This window comes from Anomaloglossus baeobatrachus, chromosome 10 (genome assembly GCF_048569485.1).
Source record: "Anomaloglossus baeobatrachus isolate aAnoBae1 chromosome 10, aAnoBae1.hap1, whole genome shotgun sequence".
NCBI classification, from domain to species: Eukaryota; Metazoa; Chordata; class Amphibia; order Anura; family Aromobatidae; genus Anomaloglossus; species Anomaloglossus baeobatrachus.
The window spans coordinates 14,191,089-14,217,163 of NC_134362.1; the positions used below are offsets into that span (position 1 = coordinate 14,191,089).

Consider the following 26,075-nt stretch of genomic DNA (forward strand, 5'->3'; position numbering starts at 1 on the left):
GCGTGTGCGACTACCACTCCTATAGACAGTGAATGGAGCGGTAGTGAGTGTGTGCAACCACCACTCCTATAGACGGTGAATGGAGCAGCACTGAGCGCGTGCGACCACCACTCCTATAGACAGTGAATGGAGCGGTACTGAGTGTGTGCAACCACCACTCCTATAGACGGTGAATGGAGCAGCACTGAGCGCGTGCGACCACCATTCCTATAGACAGTGAATGGAGCGGTAGCGAGTGTGTGTGACCACCACTCCTATAGACAGTGAATGGAGCAGTAGTGAGCGTGTGCGACCACCACTCCTATAGACGATAGATACAGCAGTAGTGAGCCTCTGCGACCTCCACTCCTATAGAAGGTGAAAGGAGCAGTAGTGAGCGTGTGCGACCACCGCTCCTATACATAATTAATGGAGCGGTACTGAGCGTGTATGACCACCACTCCTATACACGGTGACTGGAGCAGTACTGAGCGCGTGCGACCACCACTCCTATAGACAGTGAATGGAGCAGTAGTGAGCGTGTGCGACCACCACTCCTATACACGGTGACTGGAGCATTACTGAGCACGTGCGACCACCACTCCTATAGACAGTGAATGGAGCGGTAGTGAGCGTGTGCGACCTCCACTCCTATAAGCGGTGACTGGAGCAGTACTGAGCGCGTGTGACCACCACTCCTATAGACGGTGAATGGAGCAGTACTGAGCGCGTGCGACCACCATTCCTATAGATGGTGAATGGAGCGGTAGTGAGAGTGTGCGACCACCACTCCTATAGACGGTGAATGGAGCTGTAGTGAGCGTGTGCGACCACCACTCCTATAGACGGTGAATGGAGCAGTACTGAGCGCGTGCGACCACCATTCCTATAGATGGTGAATGGAGCGGTAGTGAGAGTGTGCGACCACCACTCTTATAGACAGTGAATAGAGTGGTACTGAGCGTGTGTGACCACCACTCCTATAGACGGTGAATGGAGCTGTAGTGAGCATGTGCGACCACCACTCCTATAGACGGTGAATGGAGCTGTAGTGAGCGTGTGTGACCCCCACTCCTATACATGATTAATGGAGCGGTAGTGAGCATGTGCGACCACCACTCCTATAGACGGTGAATGGAGCAGTGGTCACACATGCTCACTACCTCTCCATTCACACAGGGTACCCCATTCTCGTAATCCATGTTGGTTCCAGCAGTCGGCCCCCAGCGATCCTACAGTCATCATCCATCCATTTATTGAAAAGGATATGACCCACCTTGGAGACCCCTGGACAATCTGGTAACTGTAACCGTATATTGTATAATTTGCACAAATACATATATCATACACAACATGGTGAACCAAAATCCCGTCAGTGCATGTGCGCCTCCCTGTGCCGTACCTGTGTGCGTGGCGCCTGTGGAAACAGGTTGAGCGTTGTAGGCCTCTTAGGTCTGTAGGTGTCCATAGTTGCTTGAAGTATTGGCCGGGGGTCCACGGGAGGCAAGATCTCTTCTTCGGGGATTTGTCCAGCATCAATCAGGTCCAGCTGAAGCATCTCCGCCTGGATCCGACTGGCAGCTCCCCCCCCTCCCGGGGCAGGACCAGGCTCAGCACGCAGGCGGCTCTGGGGGATCAGGAGACAGAGTCATGGGACCAGGGGGAGGGAGAGGGACAGATTGACATCATCTGCTGGGAGGGTGAGGGGGTGAATAGCATGACTGCCTGGGGGGGACAGAGAGGGACAACATTAAAAAGCCCCCGTGTGTCACCGTAAGAGCTGAAAAGCAAAGCATGCAACGGAAAAGCGTGACGAAGACAATAAGCAACTGGTGGAGGAATGTCACCGGTGGAGTGGATGCGTCACCGAAGAGGCCGACCGGCAGAAACGTCACAGGACGGCGGGCGCTCGGGAAGAATAGTAATTAGCAGACAACAGAGCGAGGAGCAGATGGATGGTGCAGGAGGGGGATAAGTAGCTGACACACAGCATGATCCCTTCAGGGACCAGCGTCTGCAAACATGGACACCTGTCCAGACCTGCTACCATCAGAGTGCCCAAATGCAAAGCAGGAAACATTACGGGTGATGGCAGAGGGAATAGAGTGATGCAAAGTAACAATTCACCAAATAAACTAAGAAAAAATAAATAAATACAAAGCAGGAAACATTACGGGTCATGGCGGAGGGAATAGAGTGATACAAAGTAACAATTCACCAAATAAACTAAGAAAAATAAATAAATACAAAGCGGGAAACATTACGGGTCATGGCGGAGAGAATAGAGTGATACAAAGTAACAATTCATAAAAAAACCAGAAAAATAAATAAATACAAAGCAGGAAACATTACGGGTCATGGCGGAGAGAATAGAGTGATACAAAGTAACAATTCACCAAATAAACAAATAAAAATAAATAAATACAAAGCAGCAAACATTACGGGTCATGGCGGAAGGAATAGAGTGATATAAAGTAACAATTCATAAAAAAAAACAAATAAAAATAAATAAATACAAAGCATGAAACATTACGGGTCATGGCGGAGAGAATAGAGTGATACAAAGTAACAATTCACCAAATAAACTAAGAAAAATAAATAAATACAAAGCGGGAAACATTAGGGGTCATGGCGGAGAGAATAGAGTGATACAAAGTAACAATTCACCAAATAAAGTAAGAAAAATAAATAAATACAAAGCAGGAAACATTACTGGTCATGGCGGAGGGAATAGAGTCATACAAAGTATCAATTCACCAAATAAACAAATAAAAATAAATAAATACAAAGCAGCAAACATTACGGGTCATGGCGGAGAGAATAGAGTGATACAAAGTAACAATTCACCAAATAAACTAAGAAAAATAAATAAATACAAAGCGGGAAACATTAGGGGTCATGGCGGAGAGAATAGAGTGATACAAAGTAACAATTCACCAAATAAAGTAAGAAAAATAAATAAATACAAAGCAGGAAACATTACTGGTCATGGCGGAGGGAATAGAGTCATACAAAGTAACAATTCACCAAATAAACTAAGAAAAATAAATAAATACAAAGCAGGAAGCATTACGGGTCATGGAGGAGAGAATAGAGTGATGCAAAGTAACAATTCACCAAATAAACTAAGAAAAATAAATAAATACAAAGCATGAAACATTACGGGTCATGGAGGAGAGAATAGAGTGATGCAAAGTAACAATTCACCAAATAAACTAAGAAAAATAAATAAATACAAAGCATGAAACATTACGGGTCATGGCGGAGGGAATAGAGTGATACAAAGTAACAATTCATAAAAAAAAAACAAAAATAAAGAAATACAAAGCAGGAAATATTATGGGTCATGGCGGAGTGAATAGAGTGATACAAAGTAACAATTCATAAAAAAAACAACAAAAAACAAATAAAAATAAATAAATACAAAGCAGCAAGCATTATGGGTCATGTTGGAATTAACAAAGTAACAATTCACCAAATAAACAAATAAAAATAAATAAATACAAATGTTTCTCAGGTTCAGTAGCATCTGGGAAAACTAATTTTGCAATGATAGCTCTCAAAAAATTCTTAACCAACTCCTGGTAAACAAATGAGCCCAAAAACATAACAATAATGCATTGTCTTTTTGATTCCGAACTCACAACATTTAAATAAACAAATAAATAAACAAATATAAATAAAGTCATGACCAAAAGTGTTGGCACCTTTAAAATTGTTCCAGAAACATAAGTATTTCTCCCAGAAAACTACTGCAATTACACATGATTTGTTATACACGCCTATTTCCGTTGTGTGTATTAGAACAACACACACACAAAAAAAAAAAAAACACACAAAAAAGGCAAATTGAACTTAATCTCAAGTAAAACCCCAAATTGACCTGGACAAAATTTTTGCATTTTTCCAAAACTGCGGGTAAACAACTTTGTTTCCAGCATGTGATGCTCATACCAACTCACCTGTGGCAAATAACAGGAGTGGGCAATATGAAAATCCCACCTGAATCCAGATAAAAAGGGGAGACGTTAGCTCAATCTTTGCATTGTGTGTCTGTGTGTGCCGCACTAAGCATGGAGAACAGAAAGAGGAGAAGAGAACTGTCCGAGGACTTGAGAATAAAAATTCTTTAAAAATATCCACAAACTAAAGGGTTACAAGTCCATCTCCAGAGATCTTGATGTTCCTTTGTCCACAGTGTGCAGCATAATCAAGAAGTTTACAACCCATGACACTGTAGCTAATCTCCCTGGATGACAGACAAAAACTGATGACAGGTTGTAACGCAGGATAGTCCGGATGGTGGATAAGCCCCAATCAAGATCCAAAGAAATTCAAGCTGTCCTGCAGCTCAGGGGGCATCAGTGTCGGTGCGAACTATCCATCCACATCTGAATGAAATTAAACACTATGGAGGAGACCCAGGAGGACCCCACTGCTGACATAGAGACAGAAAAAAAGCCAAAATGTACGAGAGAAACCAAAATCTTTCTGGGAAAGTGTCTTATGAACAGATGAGACCAAAATGGAGCATTTGGTAAAAGTGCATCATTCCTCTGTTTACAAAAAACGGAATGACGCTTCAAAATAAAGAACACAGCACCTACAGTCACACATGGTGGCAGTCAGAGATGGTTTGGGGTTGTTTTGCTGCCTCAGCAATGAGTCTGAATCTAAATCTCATTGGCACCTGTGGAGAGATCTTAAAATTGCTGTTGGGAGAAGAGAAGATGCCTTCAGATATGAGAGAACTGGAGACATTTATAAAGAAGAGTCTGAGATTCCAGGTGAGAGGAGGAAGAAGCTGTGGACGGGGATAGGAGGGGACTGATGGAAGGGATTTATTCAAAAGGGTAAAGGGTGCAGCCAAATATTAAGAGGAGGAGGGGGACAACAATTTTGTCCATCCCAATTTTGCGATTTTGTGTGAAATACTGTCCATTTTGCCTGTTTGTTTTTTTTGTGTTGTTCCAATTCACATAAAGGAAATAAACGTGTGTATAACAAAACAGGTAATTGCAAGAATTTTCTGGGAGAAATCCTTCATTTTCTAAAACAATTTGAAGGGTGCCAACACTTTCGGCCATGACTGTGCACAACTGCACATACAGTGCCTACAAGTAGTATTCAACCCCCTGCAGATTTAGCAGGTTTACACATTCGGAATAACTTGGCATTGTGACATTTGGACTGTAGATCAGCCTGGAAGTGTGAAATGCAGCAAAAAAGAATGTTATTTCTTTTTTTATTTTTTTTTTTTTAAATTGTGAAAAGTTTATTCAGAGGGTCATTTATTATTCAACCCCTCAAACCACAAGAATTCTGTTTGGTTCCCCTAAAGTATTAAGAAGTATTTCAGGCACAAAGAACAATGAGCTTCACATGTTTGGATTAATTATCTCTTTTTCCAGCCTTTTCTGACTAATTAAGACCCTCCCCAAACTTGTGAACAGCACTCATACATGGTCAACATGGGAAAGACAAAGGAGCATTCCAAGGCCATCAGAGACAAGATCGTGGAGGGTCACAAGGCTGGCAAGGGGTACAAAACCCTTTCCAAGGAGTTGGGCCTACCTGTCTCCACTGTTGGGAGCATCATCCGGAAGTGGAAGGCTTATGGAACTACTGTTAGCCTTCCACGGCCTGGACAGCCTTTGAAAGTTTCCACCCGTGCCGAGGCCAGGCTTGTCCGAAGAGTCAAGGCTAACCCAAGGACAACAAGGAAGGAGCTCCGGGAAGATCTCATGGCAGTGGGGACATTGGTTTCAGTCAATACCGTAAGTAACGTACTCCACCGCAATGGTCTCCGTTCCAGACGAGCCCGTAAGGTACCTTTACTTTCAAAGCGTCATGTCAAGGCTCGTCTACAGTTTGCTCATGATCACTTGGAGGACTCTGAGACAGACTGGTTCAAGGTTCTCTGGTCTGATGAGACCAAGATCGAGATCTTTGGTGCCAACCACACACGTGACGTTTGGAGACTGGATGGCACTGCATACGACCCCAAGAATACCATCCCTACAGTCAAGCATGGTGGTGGCAGCATCATGCTGTGGGGCTGTTTCTCAGCCAAGGGGCCTGGCCATCTGGTCCGCATCTATGGGAAGAAGGATAGCACGGCCTACCTGGATATTTTGGCCAAGAACCTCCGCTCCTCCATCAAGGATCTTAAGATGGGTCGTCATTTCATCTTCCAACAAGACAACGACCCAAAGCACACAGCCAAGAAAACCAAGGCCTGGTTCAAGAGGGAAAAAAATCAAGGTGTTGCAGTGGTCTAGTCAGTCTCCTGACCTTAACCCAATTGAAAACTTGTGGAAGGAGCTCAAGATTAAAGTCCACATGACACACCCAAAGAACCTAGATAACTTGGAGAAGATCTGCATGGAGGAGTGGGCCAAGATAACTCCAGAGACCTGTGCCGGCCTGATCAGGTCTTATAAAAGACGATTATTAGCTGTAATTGCAAACAAGGGTTATTCCACAAAATATTAAACCTAGGGGTTGAATAATAATTGACCCACACTTTTATGTTGAAAGTTTATTAAAATTTAACTGAGCAACAAAACTTGTTGGTTTGTAAGATTTATGCATCTGTTAATAAATCCTGCTCTTGTTTGAAGTTTGCAGCCTCTAACTTATTTGCATCTTATCAAACCTGCTAAATCTGCAGGGGGTTGAAGACTACTTGTAGGCACTGTATATATTATAAATCTGCAGGGGGTTGAAGACTACTTGTAGGCACTGTATATCTTATAAATCTGCAGGGGGTTGAAGACTACTTGTAGGCACTGTATATATTATAAATCTGCAGGGGGTTGAAGACTACTTGTAGGCACTGTATATATTATAAATCTGCAGGGAGTTGAAGACTACTTGTAGGCACTGTATATATTATAAATCTGCAGGGGGTTGAAGACTACTTGTAGGCACTGTATATATTATAAATCTGCAGGGGGTTGAAGACTACTTGTAGGCACTGTATATATTATAAATCTGCAGGGGGTTGAAGACTACTTGTAGGCACTGTATATATTATAAATCTGCAGGGGGTTGAAGACTACTTGTAGGCACTGTATATATTATAAATCTGCAGGGGGTTGAAGACTACTTGTAGGCACTGTATATATTATAAATCTGCAGGGGGTTGAAGACTACTTGTAGGCACTGTATATATTGTAAATCTGCAGGGGGTTGAAGACTACTTGTAGGCACTGTATATATTATAAATCTGCAGGGGGTTGAAGACTACTTGTAGGCACTGTATATATTATAAATCTGCAGGGGGTTGAAGACTACTTGTAGGCACTGTATATATTATAAATCTGCAGGGGGTTGAAGACTACTTGTAGGCACTGTATATATTATAAATCTGCAGGGGGTTGAAGACTACTTGTAGGCACTGTATATATTATAAATCTGCAGGGGGTTGAAGACTACTTGTAGGCACTGTATATATTATAAATCTGCAGGGGGTTGAAGACTACTTGTAGGCACTGTATATATTATAAATCTGCAGGGGGTTGAAGACTACTTGTAGGCACTGTATATATTATAAATCTGCAGGGGGTTGAAGACTACTTGTAGGCACTGTATATATTATAAATCTGCAGGGGGTTGAAGACTACTTGTAGGCACTGTATATATTATAAATCTGCAGGGGGTTGAAGACTACTTGTAGGCACTGTATATATTGTAAATCTGCAGGGGGTTGAAGACTACTTGTAGGCACTGTATATATTATAAATCTGCAGGGGGTTGAAGACTACTTGTAGGCACTGTATATATTATAAATCTGCAGGGGGTTGAAGACTACTTGTAGGCACTGTATATATTATAAATCTGCAGGGGGTTGAAGACTACTTGTAGGCACTGTATATATTATAAATCTGCAGGGGGTTGAAGACTACTTGTAGGCACTGTATATATTATAAATCTGCAGGGGGTTGAAGACTACTTGTAGGCACTGTATATATTATAAATCTGCAGGGGGTTGAAGACTACTTGTAGGCACTGTATATATATGGGGCTTTACAGGAAGGCGAACAGTCGCTTACAGCAAGTATGGAAATAAATAAGCTAAATAAATAAAATATGGTGGTAGAACGATGTGTAACTTCACATTTGTTAGCAATGATCGTGGCAGGAAAAGTACCAGGGGGCAACTCCCGAACCCCCCAGAAGTGTCTGCACCACTGAGGGTAAGGCTGGTCCCCACCCGTCTGCCGTCCCATTAGCCTCATCTTGGCTCCGCTGACGGCTACTGGCAGCGACACACGATAGCCACAGAAAATCCGGTGACATCTGCCGGCTCCCTGCAGAACCATACACATGGCATATGTAATGAAGGGAAAGAAAGGCACCAAAAAGAGGGGAATATTAACAACCCCCTGATCCAGAGATGGCGGAGCCTCGGGGGCAAAGTCTGATGATTGGATCATCTCTATGTTATGTCGCCTTTAAAGGGATAAGGAAATAAAATGTGAAAAATCCGGACATTTTGGCAGCTGATTCTGGAGCAGGATTACCAGGAATCTTGCCTGACGCCGGAGCCGATATCTCACACTATTTCATAGAAAATGGCGTATGACCTGCTTCTGGGCCTCAGGGTAAATGCATGGTCTGACTCTGCAGAATGTAACACTGGGGTCTGCACTTGGGGCCTGGACGGGGGTCCACCTTTAACATTTGAGCAAATTCTTTCCTCTTCTAAATAAATCTTAACCTCCTGATGGTAAGAAACCATCGGGTAATTTCTGCTTCCAAAATGTCAGAAGGTCTCGTAGCGTCTGCACATTTATGATTAGGGTCCTCGGCTGTGACTTGTACTTTGTATTCCTCGCACTATCTTTGGTCCTCCCTGTTTAATACTGTTCTCTACTTTCCATTTAAAGGGAATGTCCATTTTAAATCACTCCTTTCATTAATGCTACGTTCCCAGGATCAGCTTTTGGGGAGTTTTTGATGTTGCTGAATTTTTGCACCTGTTACGTAAATTAGGTTACAGTATTTTTCAGTTTATAAGACTCACCCCAAATTTAGACAGAAAAAAAAGGGCGTCTGTCTTATAATTTGGTGGTGTCTTACAGAGTAGCGGTGGAGGAGTGGGGTCGCAGGAGGCAGGGGCGATGCTGCGGGCGGTCCCGCGCGTGTCCCAGATGCTCACTGCTTGTGTTGTAAGGTAGAAACAGACGGCGGTGCGGGCTAAAAAAAAATGGCGCCCAGAGTCGGCGCATGCGCAGTTTGAGCTATTGGCTCAATGACAAGCTGATATCTCATCTACGCATGCGCCACCTCCGGGCACCATTTTCCTTAAGTCCATTTCTCGGAGGCGGCACATGCGCAGATAGAGCTTTTGGCTCAAGATCTTATCAGCGCATGCGCTGACTCCAGGCGCCATTATTTGAACCCCACATCGCCAAAATTTTCAGGATGGCCCCTTCGTCACCCCCCGCAGCCCCAGCACAGTGCCTGCAGCATCGCCCCTGCCACCCTTCTCCACCCCCCGATAAGCTACATTCGCATTATAAGACGCACCCCTCATTTTCCTTCCACATTTTTGGGAGGAAAAGTGCATCTTATAATCTGAAAAATAAGGTACATATGTCTTTATCTTGTTTTTTATGCTGCAGTTTTTGTCTCTTTCTGGTGTGTCGTGTGTTAAGTTAAGCTGCTTTGTTTTTGATACTTTCTAGTATTTGTCTTTGACAAATCTTCATGTGCGGATTACATGCGTTTTTTTGATGAGTTTCTTTGGCGGAAAAGCACTAAAAAACACATGCATTTTTACCTGTGGATTTTCCCCATCTAATGCGAGTCTGTGGGGAAAATCTGCACAGAAAACTCAGCGTATCCACAAGAGAAATTGACATGTTGTGGATTTGTCACTCGCACCTCGGGTCAGTTCACACTGAGTAATAAAAGAGCGCGGTGGGCCGGAGATTTCTATAAACCCATGGACTTTGCTGGAACGTTAGGACGCTACATTTTTGATGCAGAGGATTTTCAGAGTCAAAAACTCACCAAAAACTCATCATTGGCACAAAGCATAAAGCACCCCAGTTTACAGCCCAATAGGCACAATAGAAAGCATTGGATTTGGAGGAAATAAGTCACAGACAATTCACTTCACAGACAAACCCTCTAAATTTAGCACAAATAATATTATTATTATTATTATGTAATGGAATAAAGCTTTTATAACAGTTTGGAATCTTTCTCGTTCTCCTGACACTTTTCACCATCCTCAGCTCATTGTCAACAAATGGAAAGTTCTTCTTTACATTCAGAGCCAAGTATCAAAACAATCACTTTGCAGGCAAATCCATGCACATAGGTATATACTGGACGTCCGTATATCTGTGCAGCGCTCGTCCTCGCAGTACTCACCTTGCGGTGCCGGCTGTCATTACAGTGCAAACTGATTCCACATTCATCGGTGATCTCTGTAATCTCGGATAAATCTTCATCTTCAAACTCCTCCAGGGTGATATCATGTGTGAGCCTGGTGGGACAGAGACATTGTCATCCACATTATATATATACTAGAAGGTGGCCGGATTCTACGCATCGGGTATTCTAGAAATTACGTATTGTGTAGTTCATGTATGATTTTTGTTATATATATATATATATATATAGATGTTGTTGTGTGTAGTTACCAAGTGTTTGTGTAGGGCGCTGTACATGGTCTGGGTGTGGCGGGGGGTGAGAGCGGTGTTGTATGTGTGTTGCGTGTGTTGCGTTGTTTGTGGAGCGCTGTGTGTCTGTAGCGTTGTGTGTTGCGCGGTTTGTGTGGGTGTGGTGTGTTTTGGGGGGAGGTATGTTTTGTGCAATGTGTGTGTTGTGCGGTATGTGCGTATATTTATGTATGCCGCGGTGTTTGTGTGTTGGGTGTTGTGTGTGTGTGGCGTTGTCTGTGTGTGTGGGTGTCTGTGTATGGCGGTGTTTGTAGTTCCCAGTGTGTGTGTGGTGTGTTGTGTGTGTGTATTGGGGGGAGGTGTGCACCTCCCATCGTGCCCCATCCCCCATGCTGCGCACCCCCCATCGTGCCCCATCCCCCATGCTGCGCACCCCCCATCGTGCTCCATCCCCCATGCTGCCCACCCCCCATCGTGCTCCATCCCCTATGCTGCGCATTCCCCATCGTGCTCCATCCCCGATGCTGCGCACCCCCCATCGTGCTCCATCCCCCATGCTGCGCACTCACTATCGTGCTCCATCCCCCATGCTGCGCACTCCCCATCGTGCTCCATCCTCCATGCTCCGCACTCCCCATCGTGCTCCATCCCCCATGCTGCGCACCCCCCATCGTGCTACATCCCCCATGCTGCGCACCCCCCATCGTGCTCCATCCCCCATGCTATAATAGTTCTCCTATTATACTCAGAGAGGAGTATAATAGGAGGACTATAATAGGAGGAGTAGTCCTGGGGGGAGAGGAGTATAATGCCGGCTCCCTGCACATGTGTACCGGGAGCCGGTGTACGCTGGTAACTATGATACACATCGGGTAACCAAGGGACCTTAGTTACCCGATGTGTATAATGGTTACCAGCGTTCACCGGCTCCGTCAAGATCCCAGCATCGCAAGGTTATGTCTGGCGATGCGTGCGGAGGGTCGGGGCGAGTGGCCAATCCATGCGGAGGGCGGGGCCAGGCCGAGGCGAGCGACCAATCCGTGGGGGGGGCGGAACCGAGGCAAGGCGAGCGGCCAATCCGTGCGGAGGGCGGGGCCATGGCGAGCCCAGCGGCCAATCAGCTTTGTGTCACCGTAAGGACACAATTTTGGAGCAAGACAGACAGACAGACAGACAGACAGAATAAGGCAATTATATATATAGATATATATATATATATATATATATATATATATATATATACACGTATTATGCAGTGTAACTGTGCGTGCTGTAACATTGGCTTTATACCTGATTAACCACTGGGTGAGTTTTCTATTTGTGTTATGCGCATGTGTGTGAGAGCAACCATGTCTGTAGTGAGCATACATATGACTATATCCATGTCTGTTGTGAGCATACGTATGACTTTATCCATGTCTGTTGTGAGCATACATATGACTATATCCATGTCTGTTGTGAGCATACGTATGACTAAATCCATGTCTGTTGTGAGCATACGTATGACTAAATCCATGTCTGTTGTGAGCATACGTATTACTATATCCATGCATGCAGTGAGCATACGTATGACTGAATCCATGTCTGTTGTGAGCATACGTATGACTAAATCCATGTCTGTTGTGAGCATACGTATGACTATATCCATGCATGCAGTGAGCATACGTATGACTATATCCATGTCTGTTGTGAGCATACATATGGCTATATCCATGTCTGTTGTGAGCATACGTATGACTATATCCATGTCTGTTGTGAGCATACGTATGACTATATCCATGTCTGTTGTGAGCATACGTATGACTATATCCATGTATGTTGTGAGCATACATATGACTATATCCATGTCTGTTGTGAGCATACGTATGACTATATCCATGTCTGTTGTGAGCATATGTATGACTATATCCATGTCTGTTGTGAGCATACGTATGACTAAATCCATGTCTGTTGTGAGCATACATATGACTTTATCCATGTCTGATGTGAGCATACGTATGACTAAATCCATGTCTGTTGTGAGCATACGTATGACTAAATCCATGTCTGTTGTGAGCATACGTATGACTATATCCATGTCTGTTGTGAGCATACGTATGACTATATCCATGTCTGTTGTGAGCATACATATGACTATATCCATGTCTGTTGTGAGCATACGTATGACTATATCCATGTCTGTTGTGAGCATACGTATGACTATATCCATGTCTGTTGTGAGCATACGTATGACTATATCCATGTATGTTGTGAGCATACATATGACTATATCCATGTCTGTTGTGAGCATATGTATGACTATATCCATGTCTGTTGTGAGCATATGTATGACTATATCCATGTCTGTTGTGAGCATACGTATAACTAAATCCATGTCTGTTGGGAGCATACGTATAACTTTATCCATGTCTGTTGTGAGCATACGTATGACTATATCCATGTCTGTTGTGAGCATACGTATGACTATATCCATGCATGCAGTGAGCATACGTATGACTATATCCATGTCTGTTGTGAGCATACATATGACTATATCCATGTCTGATGTGAGCATACGTATGACTAAATCCATGTCTGTTGTGAGCATACGTATGACTAAATCCATGTCTGTTGTGAACATTCGTATGACTATATCCATGCATGCAGTGAGCATACGTATGACTATATCCATGTCTGTTGTGAGCATACATATGGCTATATCCATGTCTGTTGTGAGCATACGTATGACTATATCCATGTCTGTTGTGAGCATACGTATAACTATATCCATGTCTGTTGTGAGCATACGTATGACTATATCCATGTATGTTGTGAGCATACATATGGCTATATCCATGTCTGTTGTGAGCATACGTATGACTATATCCATGTCTGTTGTGAGCATACATATGACTATATCCATGTCTGTTGTGAGCATACGTATGACTATATCCATGTCTGTTGTGAGCATACGTATGACTATATCCATGTATGTTGTGAGCATACATATGACTATATCCATGTCTGTTGTGAGCATATGTATGACTATATCCATGTCTGTTGTGAGCATATGTATGACTATATCCATGTCTGTTGTGAGCATACGTATAACTAAATCCATGTCTGTTGTGAGCATACGTATGACTTTATCCATGTCTGTTGTGAGCATACGTATGACTATATCCATGCATGCAGTGAGCATACGTATGACTATATCCATGTCTGTTGTGAGCATACGTATGACTATATCCATCTCTGTTGTGAGCATACGTATGACTATATCCATGTCTGTTGTGAGCATACGTATGACTATATCCATGTCTGTTGTGAGCATACGTATAACTATATCCATGTCTGTTGTGAGCATACGTATAACTAAATCCATGTCTGTTGTGAGCATACGTATGACTATATCCATGCATGCAGTGAGCATACGTATGACTATATCCATGTCTGTTGTGAGCATATGTATGACTATATCCATGTCTGTTGTGAGCATACATATGACTATATCCAGGTCTGTTGTGAGCATACGTATGACTACATCCATGTCTGTTGTGAGCATACGTATGACTATATCCATGTCTGTTGTGAGCATACGTATGACTATATCCATGTCTGTTGTGAGCATACATATGACAATATCCATGTCTGTTGTGGGCATACGTATGACTACATCCATGTCTGTTGTGAGCATACGTATGACTATATCCATGTCTGTTGTGAGCATACGTATGACTATATCCATGTCTGTTGTGAGCATACATATGACTATATCCATGTCTGTTGTGAGCATACGTATGACTATATCCATGTCTGTTGTGAGCATACATATGACTATATCCATGTCTGTTGTGAGCATACGTATGATTACATCCATGTCTGTTGTGAGCATACGTATGACTATATCCATGTCTGTTGTGAGCATACGTATGACTATATCCATGTCTGTTGTGAGCATACATATGACTATATCCATGTCTGTTGTGAGCATACGTATGACTAAATCCATGACTGTTGTGAGCATACGTATGACTAAATCCATGTCTGTTGTGAGCATACGTATGACTATATCCATGCATGCAGTGAGCATACGTATGACTATATCCATGTCTGTTGTGAGCATACATATGGCTATATCCATGTCTGTTGTGAGCATACGTATGACTATATCCATGTCTGTTGTGAGCATACGTATGACTATATCCATGTCTGTTGTGAGCATACGTATAACTATATCCATGTCTGTTGTGAGCATACGTATGGCTATATCCATGTCTGTTGTGAGCATACGTATGACTATATCCATGTCTGTTGTGAGCATACGTATGACTATATCCATGTCTGTTGTGAGCATACGTATGACTATATCCATGTCTGTTGTGAGCATACGTATGACTATATCCATGTATGTTGTGAGCATACGACTATATCCATGTCTGTTGTGAGCATATGTATGACTGTATCCATGTCTGTTGTGAGCATATGTATGACTATATCCATGTCTGTTGTGAGCATACGTATAACTAAAACCATGTCTGTTGTGAGCATACGTATGACTATATCCATGCATGCAGTGAGCATACGTATAACTATATCCATGTCTGTTGTGAGCATACGTATGACTATATCCATGTCTGTTGTGAGCATACGTATGACTATATCCATGTCTGTTGTGAGCATACGTATGACTATATCCATGTCTGTTGTGAACATACGTATAACTATATCCATGTCTGTTGTGAGCATACGTATGACTATATCCATGTCTGTTGTGAGCATACATATGACTATATCCATGTCTGTTGTGAGCATACATATGACTATATCCATGTCTGTTGTGAGCATACGTATGACTATATCCATGTCTGTTGTGAGCATACATATGGCTATATCCATGTCTGTTGTGAGCATACGTATGACTATATCCATGTCTGTTGTGAGCATACGTATGACTATATCCATGTCTGTTGTGAGCATACGTATGACTATATCCATGTCTGTTGTGAGCATACGTATGACTATATCCATGTATGTTGTGAGCATACATATGACTATATCCATGTCTGTTGTGAGCATATGTATGACTGTATCCATGTCTGTTGTGAGCATATGTATGACTATATCCATGTCTGTTGTGAGCATACGTATAACTAAAACCATGTCTGTTGTGAGCATACGTATGACTATATCCATGCATGCAGTGAGCATACGTATGACTATATCCATGTCTGTTGTGAGCATACGTATGACTATATCCATGTCTGTTGTGAGCATACGTATGACTATATCCATGTCTGTTGTGAGCATACGTATGACTATATCCATGTCTGTTGTGAGCATACGTATAACTATATCCATGTCTGTTGTGAGCATACGTATGACTATATCCATGTCTGTTGTGAGCATACGTATGACTATATCCATGTCTGTTGTGAGCATACATATGACTATATCCATGTCTGTTGTGAGCATACATATGACTATATCCATGTCTGTTGTGAGCATACATATGACTATATCCATGTCTGTTGTGAGCATACGTATGACTATATCCATGTCTGTTGTGAGCATACGTATGACTATATTCATGTCTGTTGTGAGCATACGTATGACTATATCCATGTCTGTTGTGAGCATACGTATAACTATATCCATGTCTGTTGTGAGCATACGTATAACTATATCCATGTCTGTTGTGAGCATACGTATGACTATATCCATGTCTGTTGTGAGCATACGTATGACTATATCCATGTCTGTTGTGAGCATACGTATGACTATATCCATGTCTGTTGTGAGCATACGTATGACTATATTCATGTCTGTTGTGAGCATACGTATAACTATATCCATGTCTGTTGTGAGCATACGAATAACTAAATCCATGTCTGTTGTGAGCATACGTATGACTATATCCATGCATGCAGTGAGCATACGTATGACTATATCCATGTCTGTTGTGAGCATACATATGACTATATCCATGTCTGTTGTGAGCATACGTATGACTATATCCATGTCTGTTGTGAGCATACATATGACTATATCCATGTCTGTTGTGAGCATACGTATAACTATATCCATGTATGTTGTGAGCATACATATGGCTATATCCATGTCTGTTGTGAGCATACGTATGACTATATACATGTCTGTTGTGAGCATACGTATGACTATATCCATGTCTGTTGTGAGCATACGTATGACTATATCCATGTCTGTTGTGAGCATACGTATGACTATATCCATGTCTGTTGTGAGCATACGTATGACTATATCCATGTCTGTTGTGAGCATATGTATGACTATATCCATGTCTGTTGTGAGCATATGTATGACTATATCCATGTCTGTTGTGAGCATACGTATAACTAAATCCATGTCTGTTGTGAGCATACGTATGACTATATCCATGCATGCAGTGAGCATACGTATGACTATATCCATGTCTGTTGTGAGCATACGTATGACTATATCCATGTCTGTTGTGAGCATACGTATGACTATATCCATGTCTGTTGTGAGCATACGTATGACTATATCCATGTCTGTTGTGAGCATACATATGACTATATCCATGTCTGTTGTGAGCATACGTATGACTATATCCATGTCTGTTGTGAGCATACATATGACTATATCCATGTCTGTTGTGAGCATACATATGACTATATCCATGTCTGTTGTGAGCATACGTATGACTATATCCATGTCTGTTGTGAGCATACATATGACTATATCCATGTCTGTTGTGAGCATACATATGACTATATCCATGTCTGTTGTGAGCATACATATGACTATATCCATGTCTGTTGTGAGCATACATATGACTATATCCATGTCTGTTGTGAGCATACGTATGACTATATCCATGTCTGTTGTGAGCATACGTATGACTATATCCATGTCTGTTGTGAGCATACGTATGACTATATCCATGTCTGTTGTGAGCATACGTATGACTATATCCATGTCTGTTGTGAGCATACGTATGACTATATCCATGTCTGTTGTGAGCATACGTATGACTATATCCATGTCTGTTGTGAGCATACATATGACTATATCCATGTCTGTTGTGAGCATACATATGACTATATCCATGTCTGTTGTGAGCATACATATGACTATATCCATGTCTGTTGTGAGCATACGTATGACTATATCCATGTCTGTTGTGAGCATACGTATGACTATATCCATGTCTGTTGTGAGCATACGTATGACTATATCCATGTCTGTTGTGAGCATACGTATGACTATATCCATGTCTGTTGTGAGCATACATATGGCTATATCCATGTCTGTTGTGAGCATACGTATGACTATATCCATGTCTGTTGTGAGCATACGTATGACTATATCCATGTCTGTTGTGAGCATACGTATGACTATATCCATGTCTGTTGTGAGCATACGTATGACTATATCCATGTCTGTTGTGAGCATACATATGACTATATCCATGTCTGTTGTGAGCATACATATGACTATATCCATGTCTGTTGTGAGCATACATATGACTATATCCATGTCTGTTGTGAGCATACATATGACTATATCCATGTCTGTTGTGAGCATACGTATGACTATATCCATGTCTGTTGTGAGCATACGTATGACTATATCCATGTCTGTTGTGAGCATACGTATGACTATATCCATGTCTGTTGTGAGCATACATATGGCTATATCCATGTCTGTTGTGAGCATACGTATGACTATATCCATGTCTGTTGTGAGCATACGTATGACTATATCCATGTCTGTTGTGAGCATACGTATGACTATATCCATGTCTGTTGTGAGCATACGTATGACTATATCCATGTATGTTGTGAGCATACGTATGACTATATCCATGTCTGTTGTGAGCATATGTATGACTATATCCATGTCTGTTGTGAGCATATGTATGACTATATCCATGTCTGTTGTGAGCATACGTATAACTAAATCCATGTCTGTTGTGAGCATACGTATGACTATATCCATGCATGCAGTGAGCATACGTATGACTATACCCATGTCTGTTGTGAGCATACGTATGACTATATCCATGTCTGTTGTGAGCATACGTATGACTATATCCATGTCTGTTGTGAGCATACGTAAAACTATATCCATGTCTGTTGTGAGCATGCGTATAACTAAATCCATGTCTGTTGTGAGCATTCGTATGACTATATCCATGTATGTTGTGAGCATACATATGGCTATATCCATGTCTGTTGTGAGCATACGTATGACTATATACATGTCTGTTGTGAGCATACGTATGACTATATCCATGTCTGTTGTGAGCATACGTATGACTATATCCATGTCTGTTGTGAGCATACGTATGACTATATCCATGTATGTTGTGAGCATACGTATGACTATATCCATGTCTGTTGTGAGCATATGTATGACTATATCCATGTCTGTTGTGAGCATATGTATGACTATATCCATGTCTGTTGTGAGCATACGTATAACTAAATCCATGTCTGTTGTGAGCATACGTATGACTATATCCATGCATGCAGTGAGCATACGTATGACTATATCCATGTCTGTTGTGAGCATACGTATGACTATATCCATGTCTGTTGTGAGCATACGTATGACTATATCCATGTCTGTTGTGAGCATACGTATGACTATATCCATGTCTGTTGTGAGCATACATATGACTATATCCATGTCTGTTGTGAGCATACGTATGACTATATCCATGTCTGTTGTGAGCATACATATGACTATATCCATGTCTGTTGTGAGCATACATATGACTATATCCATGTCTGTTGTGAGCATACGTATGACTATATCCATGTCTGTTGTGAGCATACATATGACTATATCCATGTCTGTTGTGAGCATACATATGACTATATCCATGTCTGTTGTGAGCATACATATGACTATATCCATGTCTGTTGTGAGCATACGTATGACTATATCCATGTCTGTTGTGAGCATACATATGACTATATCCATGTCTGTTGTGAGCATACATATGACTATATCCATGTCTGTTGTGAGCATACGTATGACTATATCCATGTCTGTTGTGAGCATACGTATGACTATATCCATGTCTGTTGTGAGCATACGTATGACTATATCCATGTCTGTTGTGAGCATACATATGAATATATCCATGTCTGTTGTGAGCATACGTATGACTATATCCATGTCTGTTGTGAGCATACATATGACTATATCCATGTCTGTTGTGAGCATACATATGACTATATCCATGTCTGTTGTGAGCATACGTATGACTATATCCATGTCTGTTGTGAGCATACGTATGACTATATCCATGTCTGTTGTGAGCATACGTATGACTATATCCATGTCTGTTGTGAGCATACGTATGACTATATCCATGTCTGTTGTGAGCATACGTATGACTATATCCATGTCTGTTGTGAGCATACATATGACTATATCCATGTCTGTTGTGAGCATACATATGACTATATCCATGTCTGTTGTGAGCATACATATGACTATATCCATGTCTGTTGTGAGCATACATATGACTATATCCATGTCTGTTGTGAGCATACGTATGACTATATCCATGTCTGTTGTGAGCATACGTATGACTATATCCATGTCTGTTGTGAGCATACGTATGACTATATCCATGTCTGTTGTGAGCATACGTATGGCTATATCCATGTCTGTTGTGAGCATACGTATGACTATATCCATGTCTGTGTTGAGCATACGTATGACTATATCCATGTCTGTTGTGAGCATACGTATGACTATATCCATGTCTGTTGTGAGCATACGTATGACTATATCCATGTATGTTGTGAGCATACGTATGACTATATCCATGTCTGTTGTGAGCATATGTATGACTATATCCATGTCTGTTGTGAGCATATGTATGACTATATCCATGTCTGTTGTGAGCATACGTATAACTAAATCCATGTCTGTTGTGAGCATACGTATGACTATATCCATGCATGCAGTGAGCATACGTATGACTATACCCATGTCTGTTGTGAGCATACGTATGACTATATCCATGTCTGTTGTGAGCATACGTATGACTATATCCATGTCTGTTGTGAGCATACGTAAAACTATATCCATGTCTGTTGTGAGCATGCGTATAACTAAATCCATGTCTGTTGTGAGCATACGTATGACTATATCCATGTCTGTTGTGAGCATACATATGACTATATCCATGTCTGTTGTGAGCATACATATGACTATATCCATGTCTGTTGTGAGCATACATATGACTATATCCATGTCTGTTGTGAGCATACGTATGACTATATCCATGTCTGTTGTGAGCATACGTATGACTATATCCATGTCTGTTGTGAGCATACGTATGACTATATCCATGTCTGTTGTGAGCATACGTATAACTATATCCATGTCTGTTGTGAGCATACGTATAACTAAATCCATGTCTGTTGTGAGCATACGTATGACTATATCCATGCATGCAGTGAGCATACGTATGACTATATCCATGTCTGTTGTGAGCATACGTATGACTATATCCATGTCTGTTGTGAGCATACGTATGACTATATCCATGTCTGTTGTGAGCATACATATGACTATATCCATGTCTGTTGTGAGCATACGTATGACTATATCCATGTCTGTTGTGAGCATACGTATGACTATATCCATGTCTGTTGTGAGCATACATATGACTATATCCATGTCTGTTGTGAGCATACGTATGACTATATCCATGTCTGTTGTGAGCATACGTATGACTATATCCATGTCTGTTGTGAGCATACGTATGACTATATCCATGTCTGTTGTGAGCATACATATGACTATATCCATGTCTGTTGTGAGCATACGTATGACTATATCCATGTCTGTTGTGAGCATACGTATGGCTATATCCATGTCTGTTGTGAGCATACATATGACTATATCCATGTCTGTTGTGAGCATACGTATGACTATATCCATGTCTGTTGTGAGCATACGTATGACTATATCCATGTCTGTTGTGAGCATACATATGACTATATCCATGTCTGTTGTGAGCATACATATGACTATATCCATGTCTGTTGTGAGCATACGTATGACTATATCCATGTCTGTTGTGAGCATACGTATGACTATATCCATGTCTGTTGTGAGCATACATATGACTATATCCATGTCTGTTGTGAGCATACGTATGACTATATCCATGTCTGTTGTGAGCATACATATGACTATATCCATGTCTGTTGTGAGCATACGTATGACTATATCCATGTCTGTTGTGAGCATACATATGACTATATCCATGTCTGTTGTGAGCATACGTATGACTATATCCATGTCTGTTGTGAGCATACATATGACTATATCCATGTCTGTTGTGAGCATACATATAACTATATCCATGTCTGTTGTGAGCATACGTATGACTATATCCATGTCTGTTGTGAGCATACATATGACTATATCCATGTCTGTTGTGAGCATACGTATGACTATATCCATGTCTGTTGTGAGCATACATATGACTATATCCATGTCTGTTGTGAGCATACGTATGACTATATCCATGTCTGTTGTGAGCATACATATGACTATATCCATGTCTGTTGTGAGCATACGTATGACTATATCCATGTCTGTTGTGAGCATACATATGACTATATCCATGTCTGTTGTGAGCATACGTATGACTATATCCATGTCTGTTGTGAGCATACGTATGACTATATCCATGTCTGTTGTGAGCATACGTATGACTATATCCATGTCTGTTGTGAGCATACATATGACTATATCCATGTCTGTTGTGAGCATACGTATGACTATATCCATGTCTGTTGTGAGCATACGTGTGACTATATCCATGTCTGTTGTGAGCATACGTATGACTATATCCATGTCCATGTGAGCATACATATGATTATATCCATGTCTGTTGTGAGCATACGTATCACATTGTAAATACTTTATATTTTATATCAGTGAGCTGACAGACAGAGTACCCATGCTCCGGGCAGGATGGAGCTGGATGGGGAATCATTTACTGACGGACGTGATAAGATGATATTTTGCATCTATTCACATCTAGTCTCAGGATATAGACGCGTCTTTCCGTTTTTCAAATTAAGATGAGGTCTCAGAAATGAAGCGTCTATCAGTGATTTGGGGGACGAGGCCTCCACGGCGTTGCCTATAATTGCCGGTAAAATCATTGCAAGTAACTTTGCAAACTCCTGAGTTTTTGCTGTCACGGAGCCAAATTCTTTGGCTTGGGATCAGATGAGCACGACGTATCCCGACACATTTACACATCCGGGTTCATCAAGGACAATGAACCTGCTTCACACATCAGTGATCTCCAGAAAAGTGAAACTCTGCAACCGCATCATAACTCCATACAAAGGAACATTTCCTGAGCAAACAAATGAACACTTTGTATCGGCCGACGTTAAGGGCCTGAAATAATGGACTTTATCATTGATCGCCGCTCGTTCTGAGCAGAAATCCATCCATATAAAGCGAGCACGCGGCACAGACACCGAAACATCAACCTTTACCCCAACCGACACCTCCAAAACCCACCGCAGTAATGAGAACACAGCTCGAGGCTCCATGGGGGGGGCAAAAAATACATAATATGGTGCTTTACAATCCGCCAATGCAATCATGAAAGGAGCGGTGACAATTACGACACGGTGGCTCAGTGGTTAGCACTGCAGTCTTGTGGTGGCTCAGTGGTTAGCATTGCAGTCTGGTGGTGGCTCAGTGGTTAGCACTGCAGTCTTGTGGTGGCTCAGTGGTTAGCACTGCAGTCTTGCAGCGCTGGGGTCCTGGGTTCGAATCCCACCAAGGACAACATCTGCAAGGAGTTTGTATGTTCTCCCCGTGTTTGCGTGGGTTTCCTCCCACACTCCAAAGACATACAGATAGGGAATTTAGATTGTGAGCCCTAATGGGGACAGTGTTCCTGATGTATGTGAAGCGCTGCGGAATATGTTAGCGCTATATAAAAATAAAGATTTATTTATTATTTATTTATTTAAATTATTGGACAACTTCCCATCACTCTCATTTCTTCCCATCACTCTCGTTTCTTCCCTTCACTCTCATTTCTTCCCATCACTCTCATTTCTTCCCTTCACTCTCATTTCCTCCCATCACTCTCGTTTCTTCCCATCACTCTCATTTCTTCCCATCACTCTCGTTTCTTCCCTTCACTCTCATTTCTTCCCATCACTCTCATTTCTTCCCATCACTCTCGTTTCTTCCCTTCACTCTCATTTCTTCCCATCACTCTCATTTCTTCCCATCACTCTCGTTTCTTCCCTTCACTCTCATTTCTTCCCATCACTCTCGTTTCTTCCCTTCACTCTCATTTCTTCCCATCACTCTCATTTCTTCCCATCACTCTCGTTTCCTGGGGTCTCATTATCATTACGGTCCTCCTTGTGTGCCGCCATATAGTGTCACTGTCAGATGTCATATTGATGGAGGGAAGAATACCTCTATAATACACCATTGGATGGGACAAAACAATTCATTTTCTCACGATTCTTGTCACGATAGGATTGCAAGGGACCAGGGCTTCTAGGCTGTCCTTCAATCTAGGGGGTCCTTTACTATCCCTAACCTCAGGGATACTCCTAATGGTGGAGGTGCCGGAGTCACCTCCTGACCCAGGTCCTTAACAGATTCCCCTTTCCCCTTTCGGGATAAGAGTGTAATGAAATCCACAGATAAAGACAGACAAGGGGAAAACCAAAACTCTGTCACACAGCACACACAAAGGTAAAGACAATAAGAGATTCAGGAGGAAAACAAGAGCAGGAAGGAAGCTACAAAACAACAGGGGTAAACTCCATAACCGCACCAAGGAATGAGCACAACGTTCACCAGTAATTCTGGAACACCACACCTCACAGACCAATATAGAATAATCTATAGCTGGCATGGGTGGAAGGATTCAACCAGCATAAATAGGAGGGGAGCAGATGTGATAGGCCTCCGACCCCAACACATGAGACCAAATAAGCAAGCAGACTAGCATGAGGTTAACTCTTGCTAGCCTGCCTATGAATGAGCACACAGCAGGTCGACGCCAGAGTCTGCCTGTGTTGATCCCAGACACCAGAGAAGCCATTGGGCTGAGTGTCAGAATCTGGAATCTGAACAGCGCGCAATGCCGCCATGACAGTCGGCGAAGTCCATAGTTGCAAAACTCCATATGACAATTCTATGAAAATTTTGGAGGCAGCAGCAGCACAGGAGGCCCCGCAGCGTCAGTAAGAGCCGTAATACAGCTTTGTGCAGGCAATAACAGTAAGGCCTTTTTATTTTGGCGGCACTGGCAGATACGCCGGGCGGGGGTGGCACATGTTCTCTCCAGATCAGTTCACAGGTCATTGAGAACAAATCTGGGGAGCAATCAGCCTTCAGTCTGGGGTCCTGGTGGCTTTTTCCTGCTCATGCTTTTGGATTAACCTGGAGCCGATTCTGGTTTCACCTTGGACTCTTTCATTTCCATCCACTTCACTCCCTGGATTCTGACCCGACAAGCCCCGATTTGGTCTAATTAGGTCCAAATGTATCACTTTATAGTTCTGACTGCGTCCATTTTGCCTTTCTATCCGCTTATTCCACCGGCAGCGCTCTAGTTCTGATTGTGTGCATTTTTCATTCCCATCCACTCGCTCCACCGGTCAGCCCTCGCTCCACCGGTCAGTCCTCGCTCCACCGGTAAGCCCTCGCTCCACCGGTCAAGTCCTCGTTCCACCGGTCAGCCCTCCCTCCACCGGTCCCCACTCCCTCTATTGGTCAGCACTCCCTCCACCGGTCCGCACTCCCTCCATTGGTCTGCGCTCCCTCCACCAGTCAGCGCTCCCTCCATTGGTCAGCACTCCCTCCACCGGTCCGCACTCCCTCCATTGGTCAGCACTCCCTCCACCGGTCCGCACTCCCTCCATTGGTCTGCGCTCCCTCCACCAGTCAGCGCTCCCTCCATTGGTCAGCACTCCCTCCACCGGTCCGCACTCCCTCCATTGGTCTGCGCTCCCTCCACCAGTCAGCGCTCCCTCCACCAGTCAGCACTCACTCTGCAGCCTTCTGGCCCCTGTAGCAAAGTCCCAATCCCTGCGAGCCGCTATTAAACATAGTGGCCAGCGTCAAGCCATGCCCGCTATAAGATGGCAGTTCACTTCGGCCCTATATTGGCACCAGGGGGTCGTGATCTGCCCCTTATCATTCTGCGGTGATCCAGAATAGCAATGGGCACGAGATCTCCGGTGACATGCACGGCCCGCCGCACACCTTTGTCACATTTTGCAATGTTGTTAATCATCCCAGCGCCATAATCTTACTCAGCAGTCGTAATCCCATCCGCCACTAATTTCCCTTTAAGGCACGATGCTCCGAGCCATCCGTGCATTTTCTTTTTTTTTGCAGTCCTTGGCCGTCAGTCAGAAAACAGCCAGACTGTAAATC

The 26,075-nt window shown here is 42.7% G+C and overlaps 1 protein-coding gene across 3 annotated transcripts in view; it reads right to left on the minus strand.

The window, feature by feature from the left end:
* The window catches only part of MAPK8IP1 (mitogen-activated protein kinase 8 interacting protein 1), an 88,051-nt gene that overhangs the window by 27,990 nt on the left and 33,986 nt on the right, over nucleotides 1-26,075 (minus strand). For all 3 annotated transcript variants that reach the window (XM_075326321.1, XM_075326319.1, XM_075326318.1), the window contains exons 2-3: nucleotides 10,369-10,483; nucleotides 1,382-1,606 (exon numbers count right to left, since the gene is read on the minus strand). In XM_075326321.1, the coding sequence (XP_075182436.1) occupies nucleotides 1,382-1,606; nucleotides 10,369-10,483 (340 nt within the window). The remainder of the gene's footprint in view (nucleotides 1-1,381; nucleotides 1,607-10,368; nucleotides 10,484-26,075) is intronic.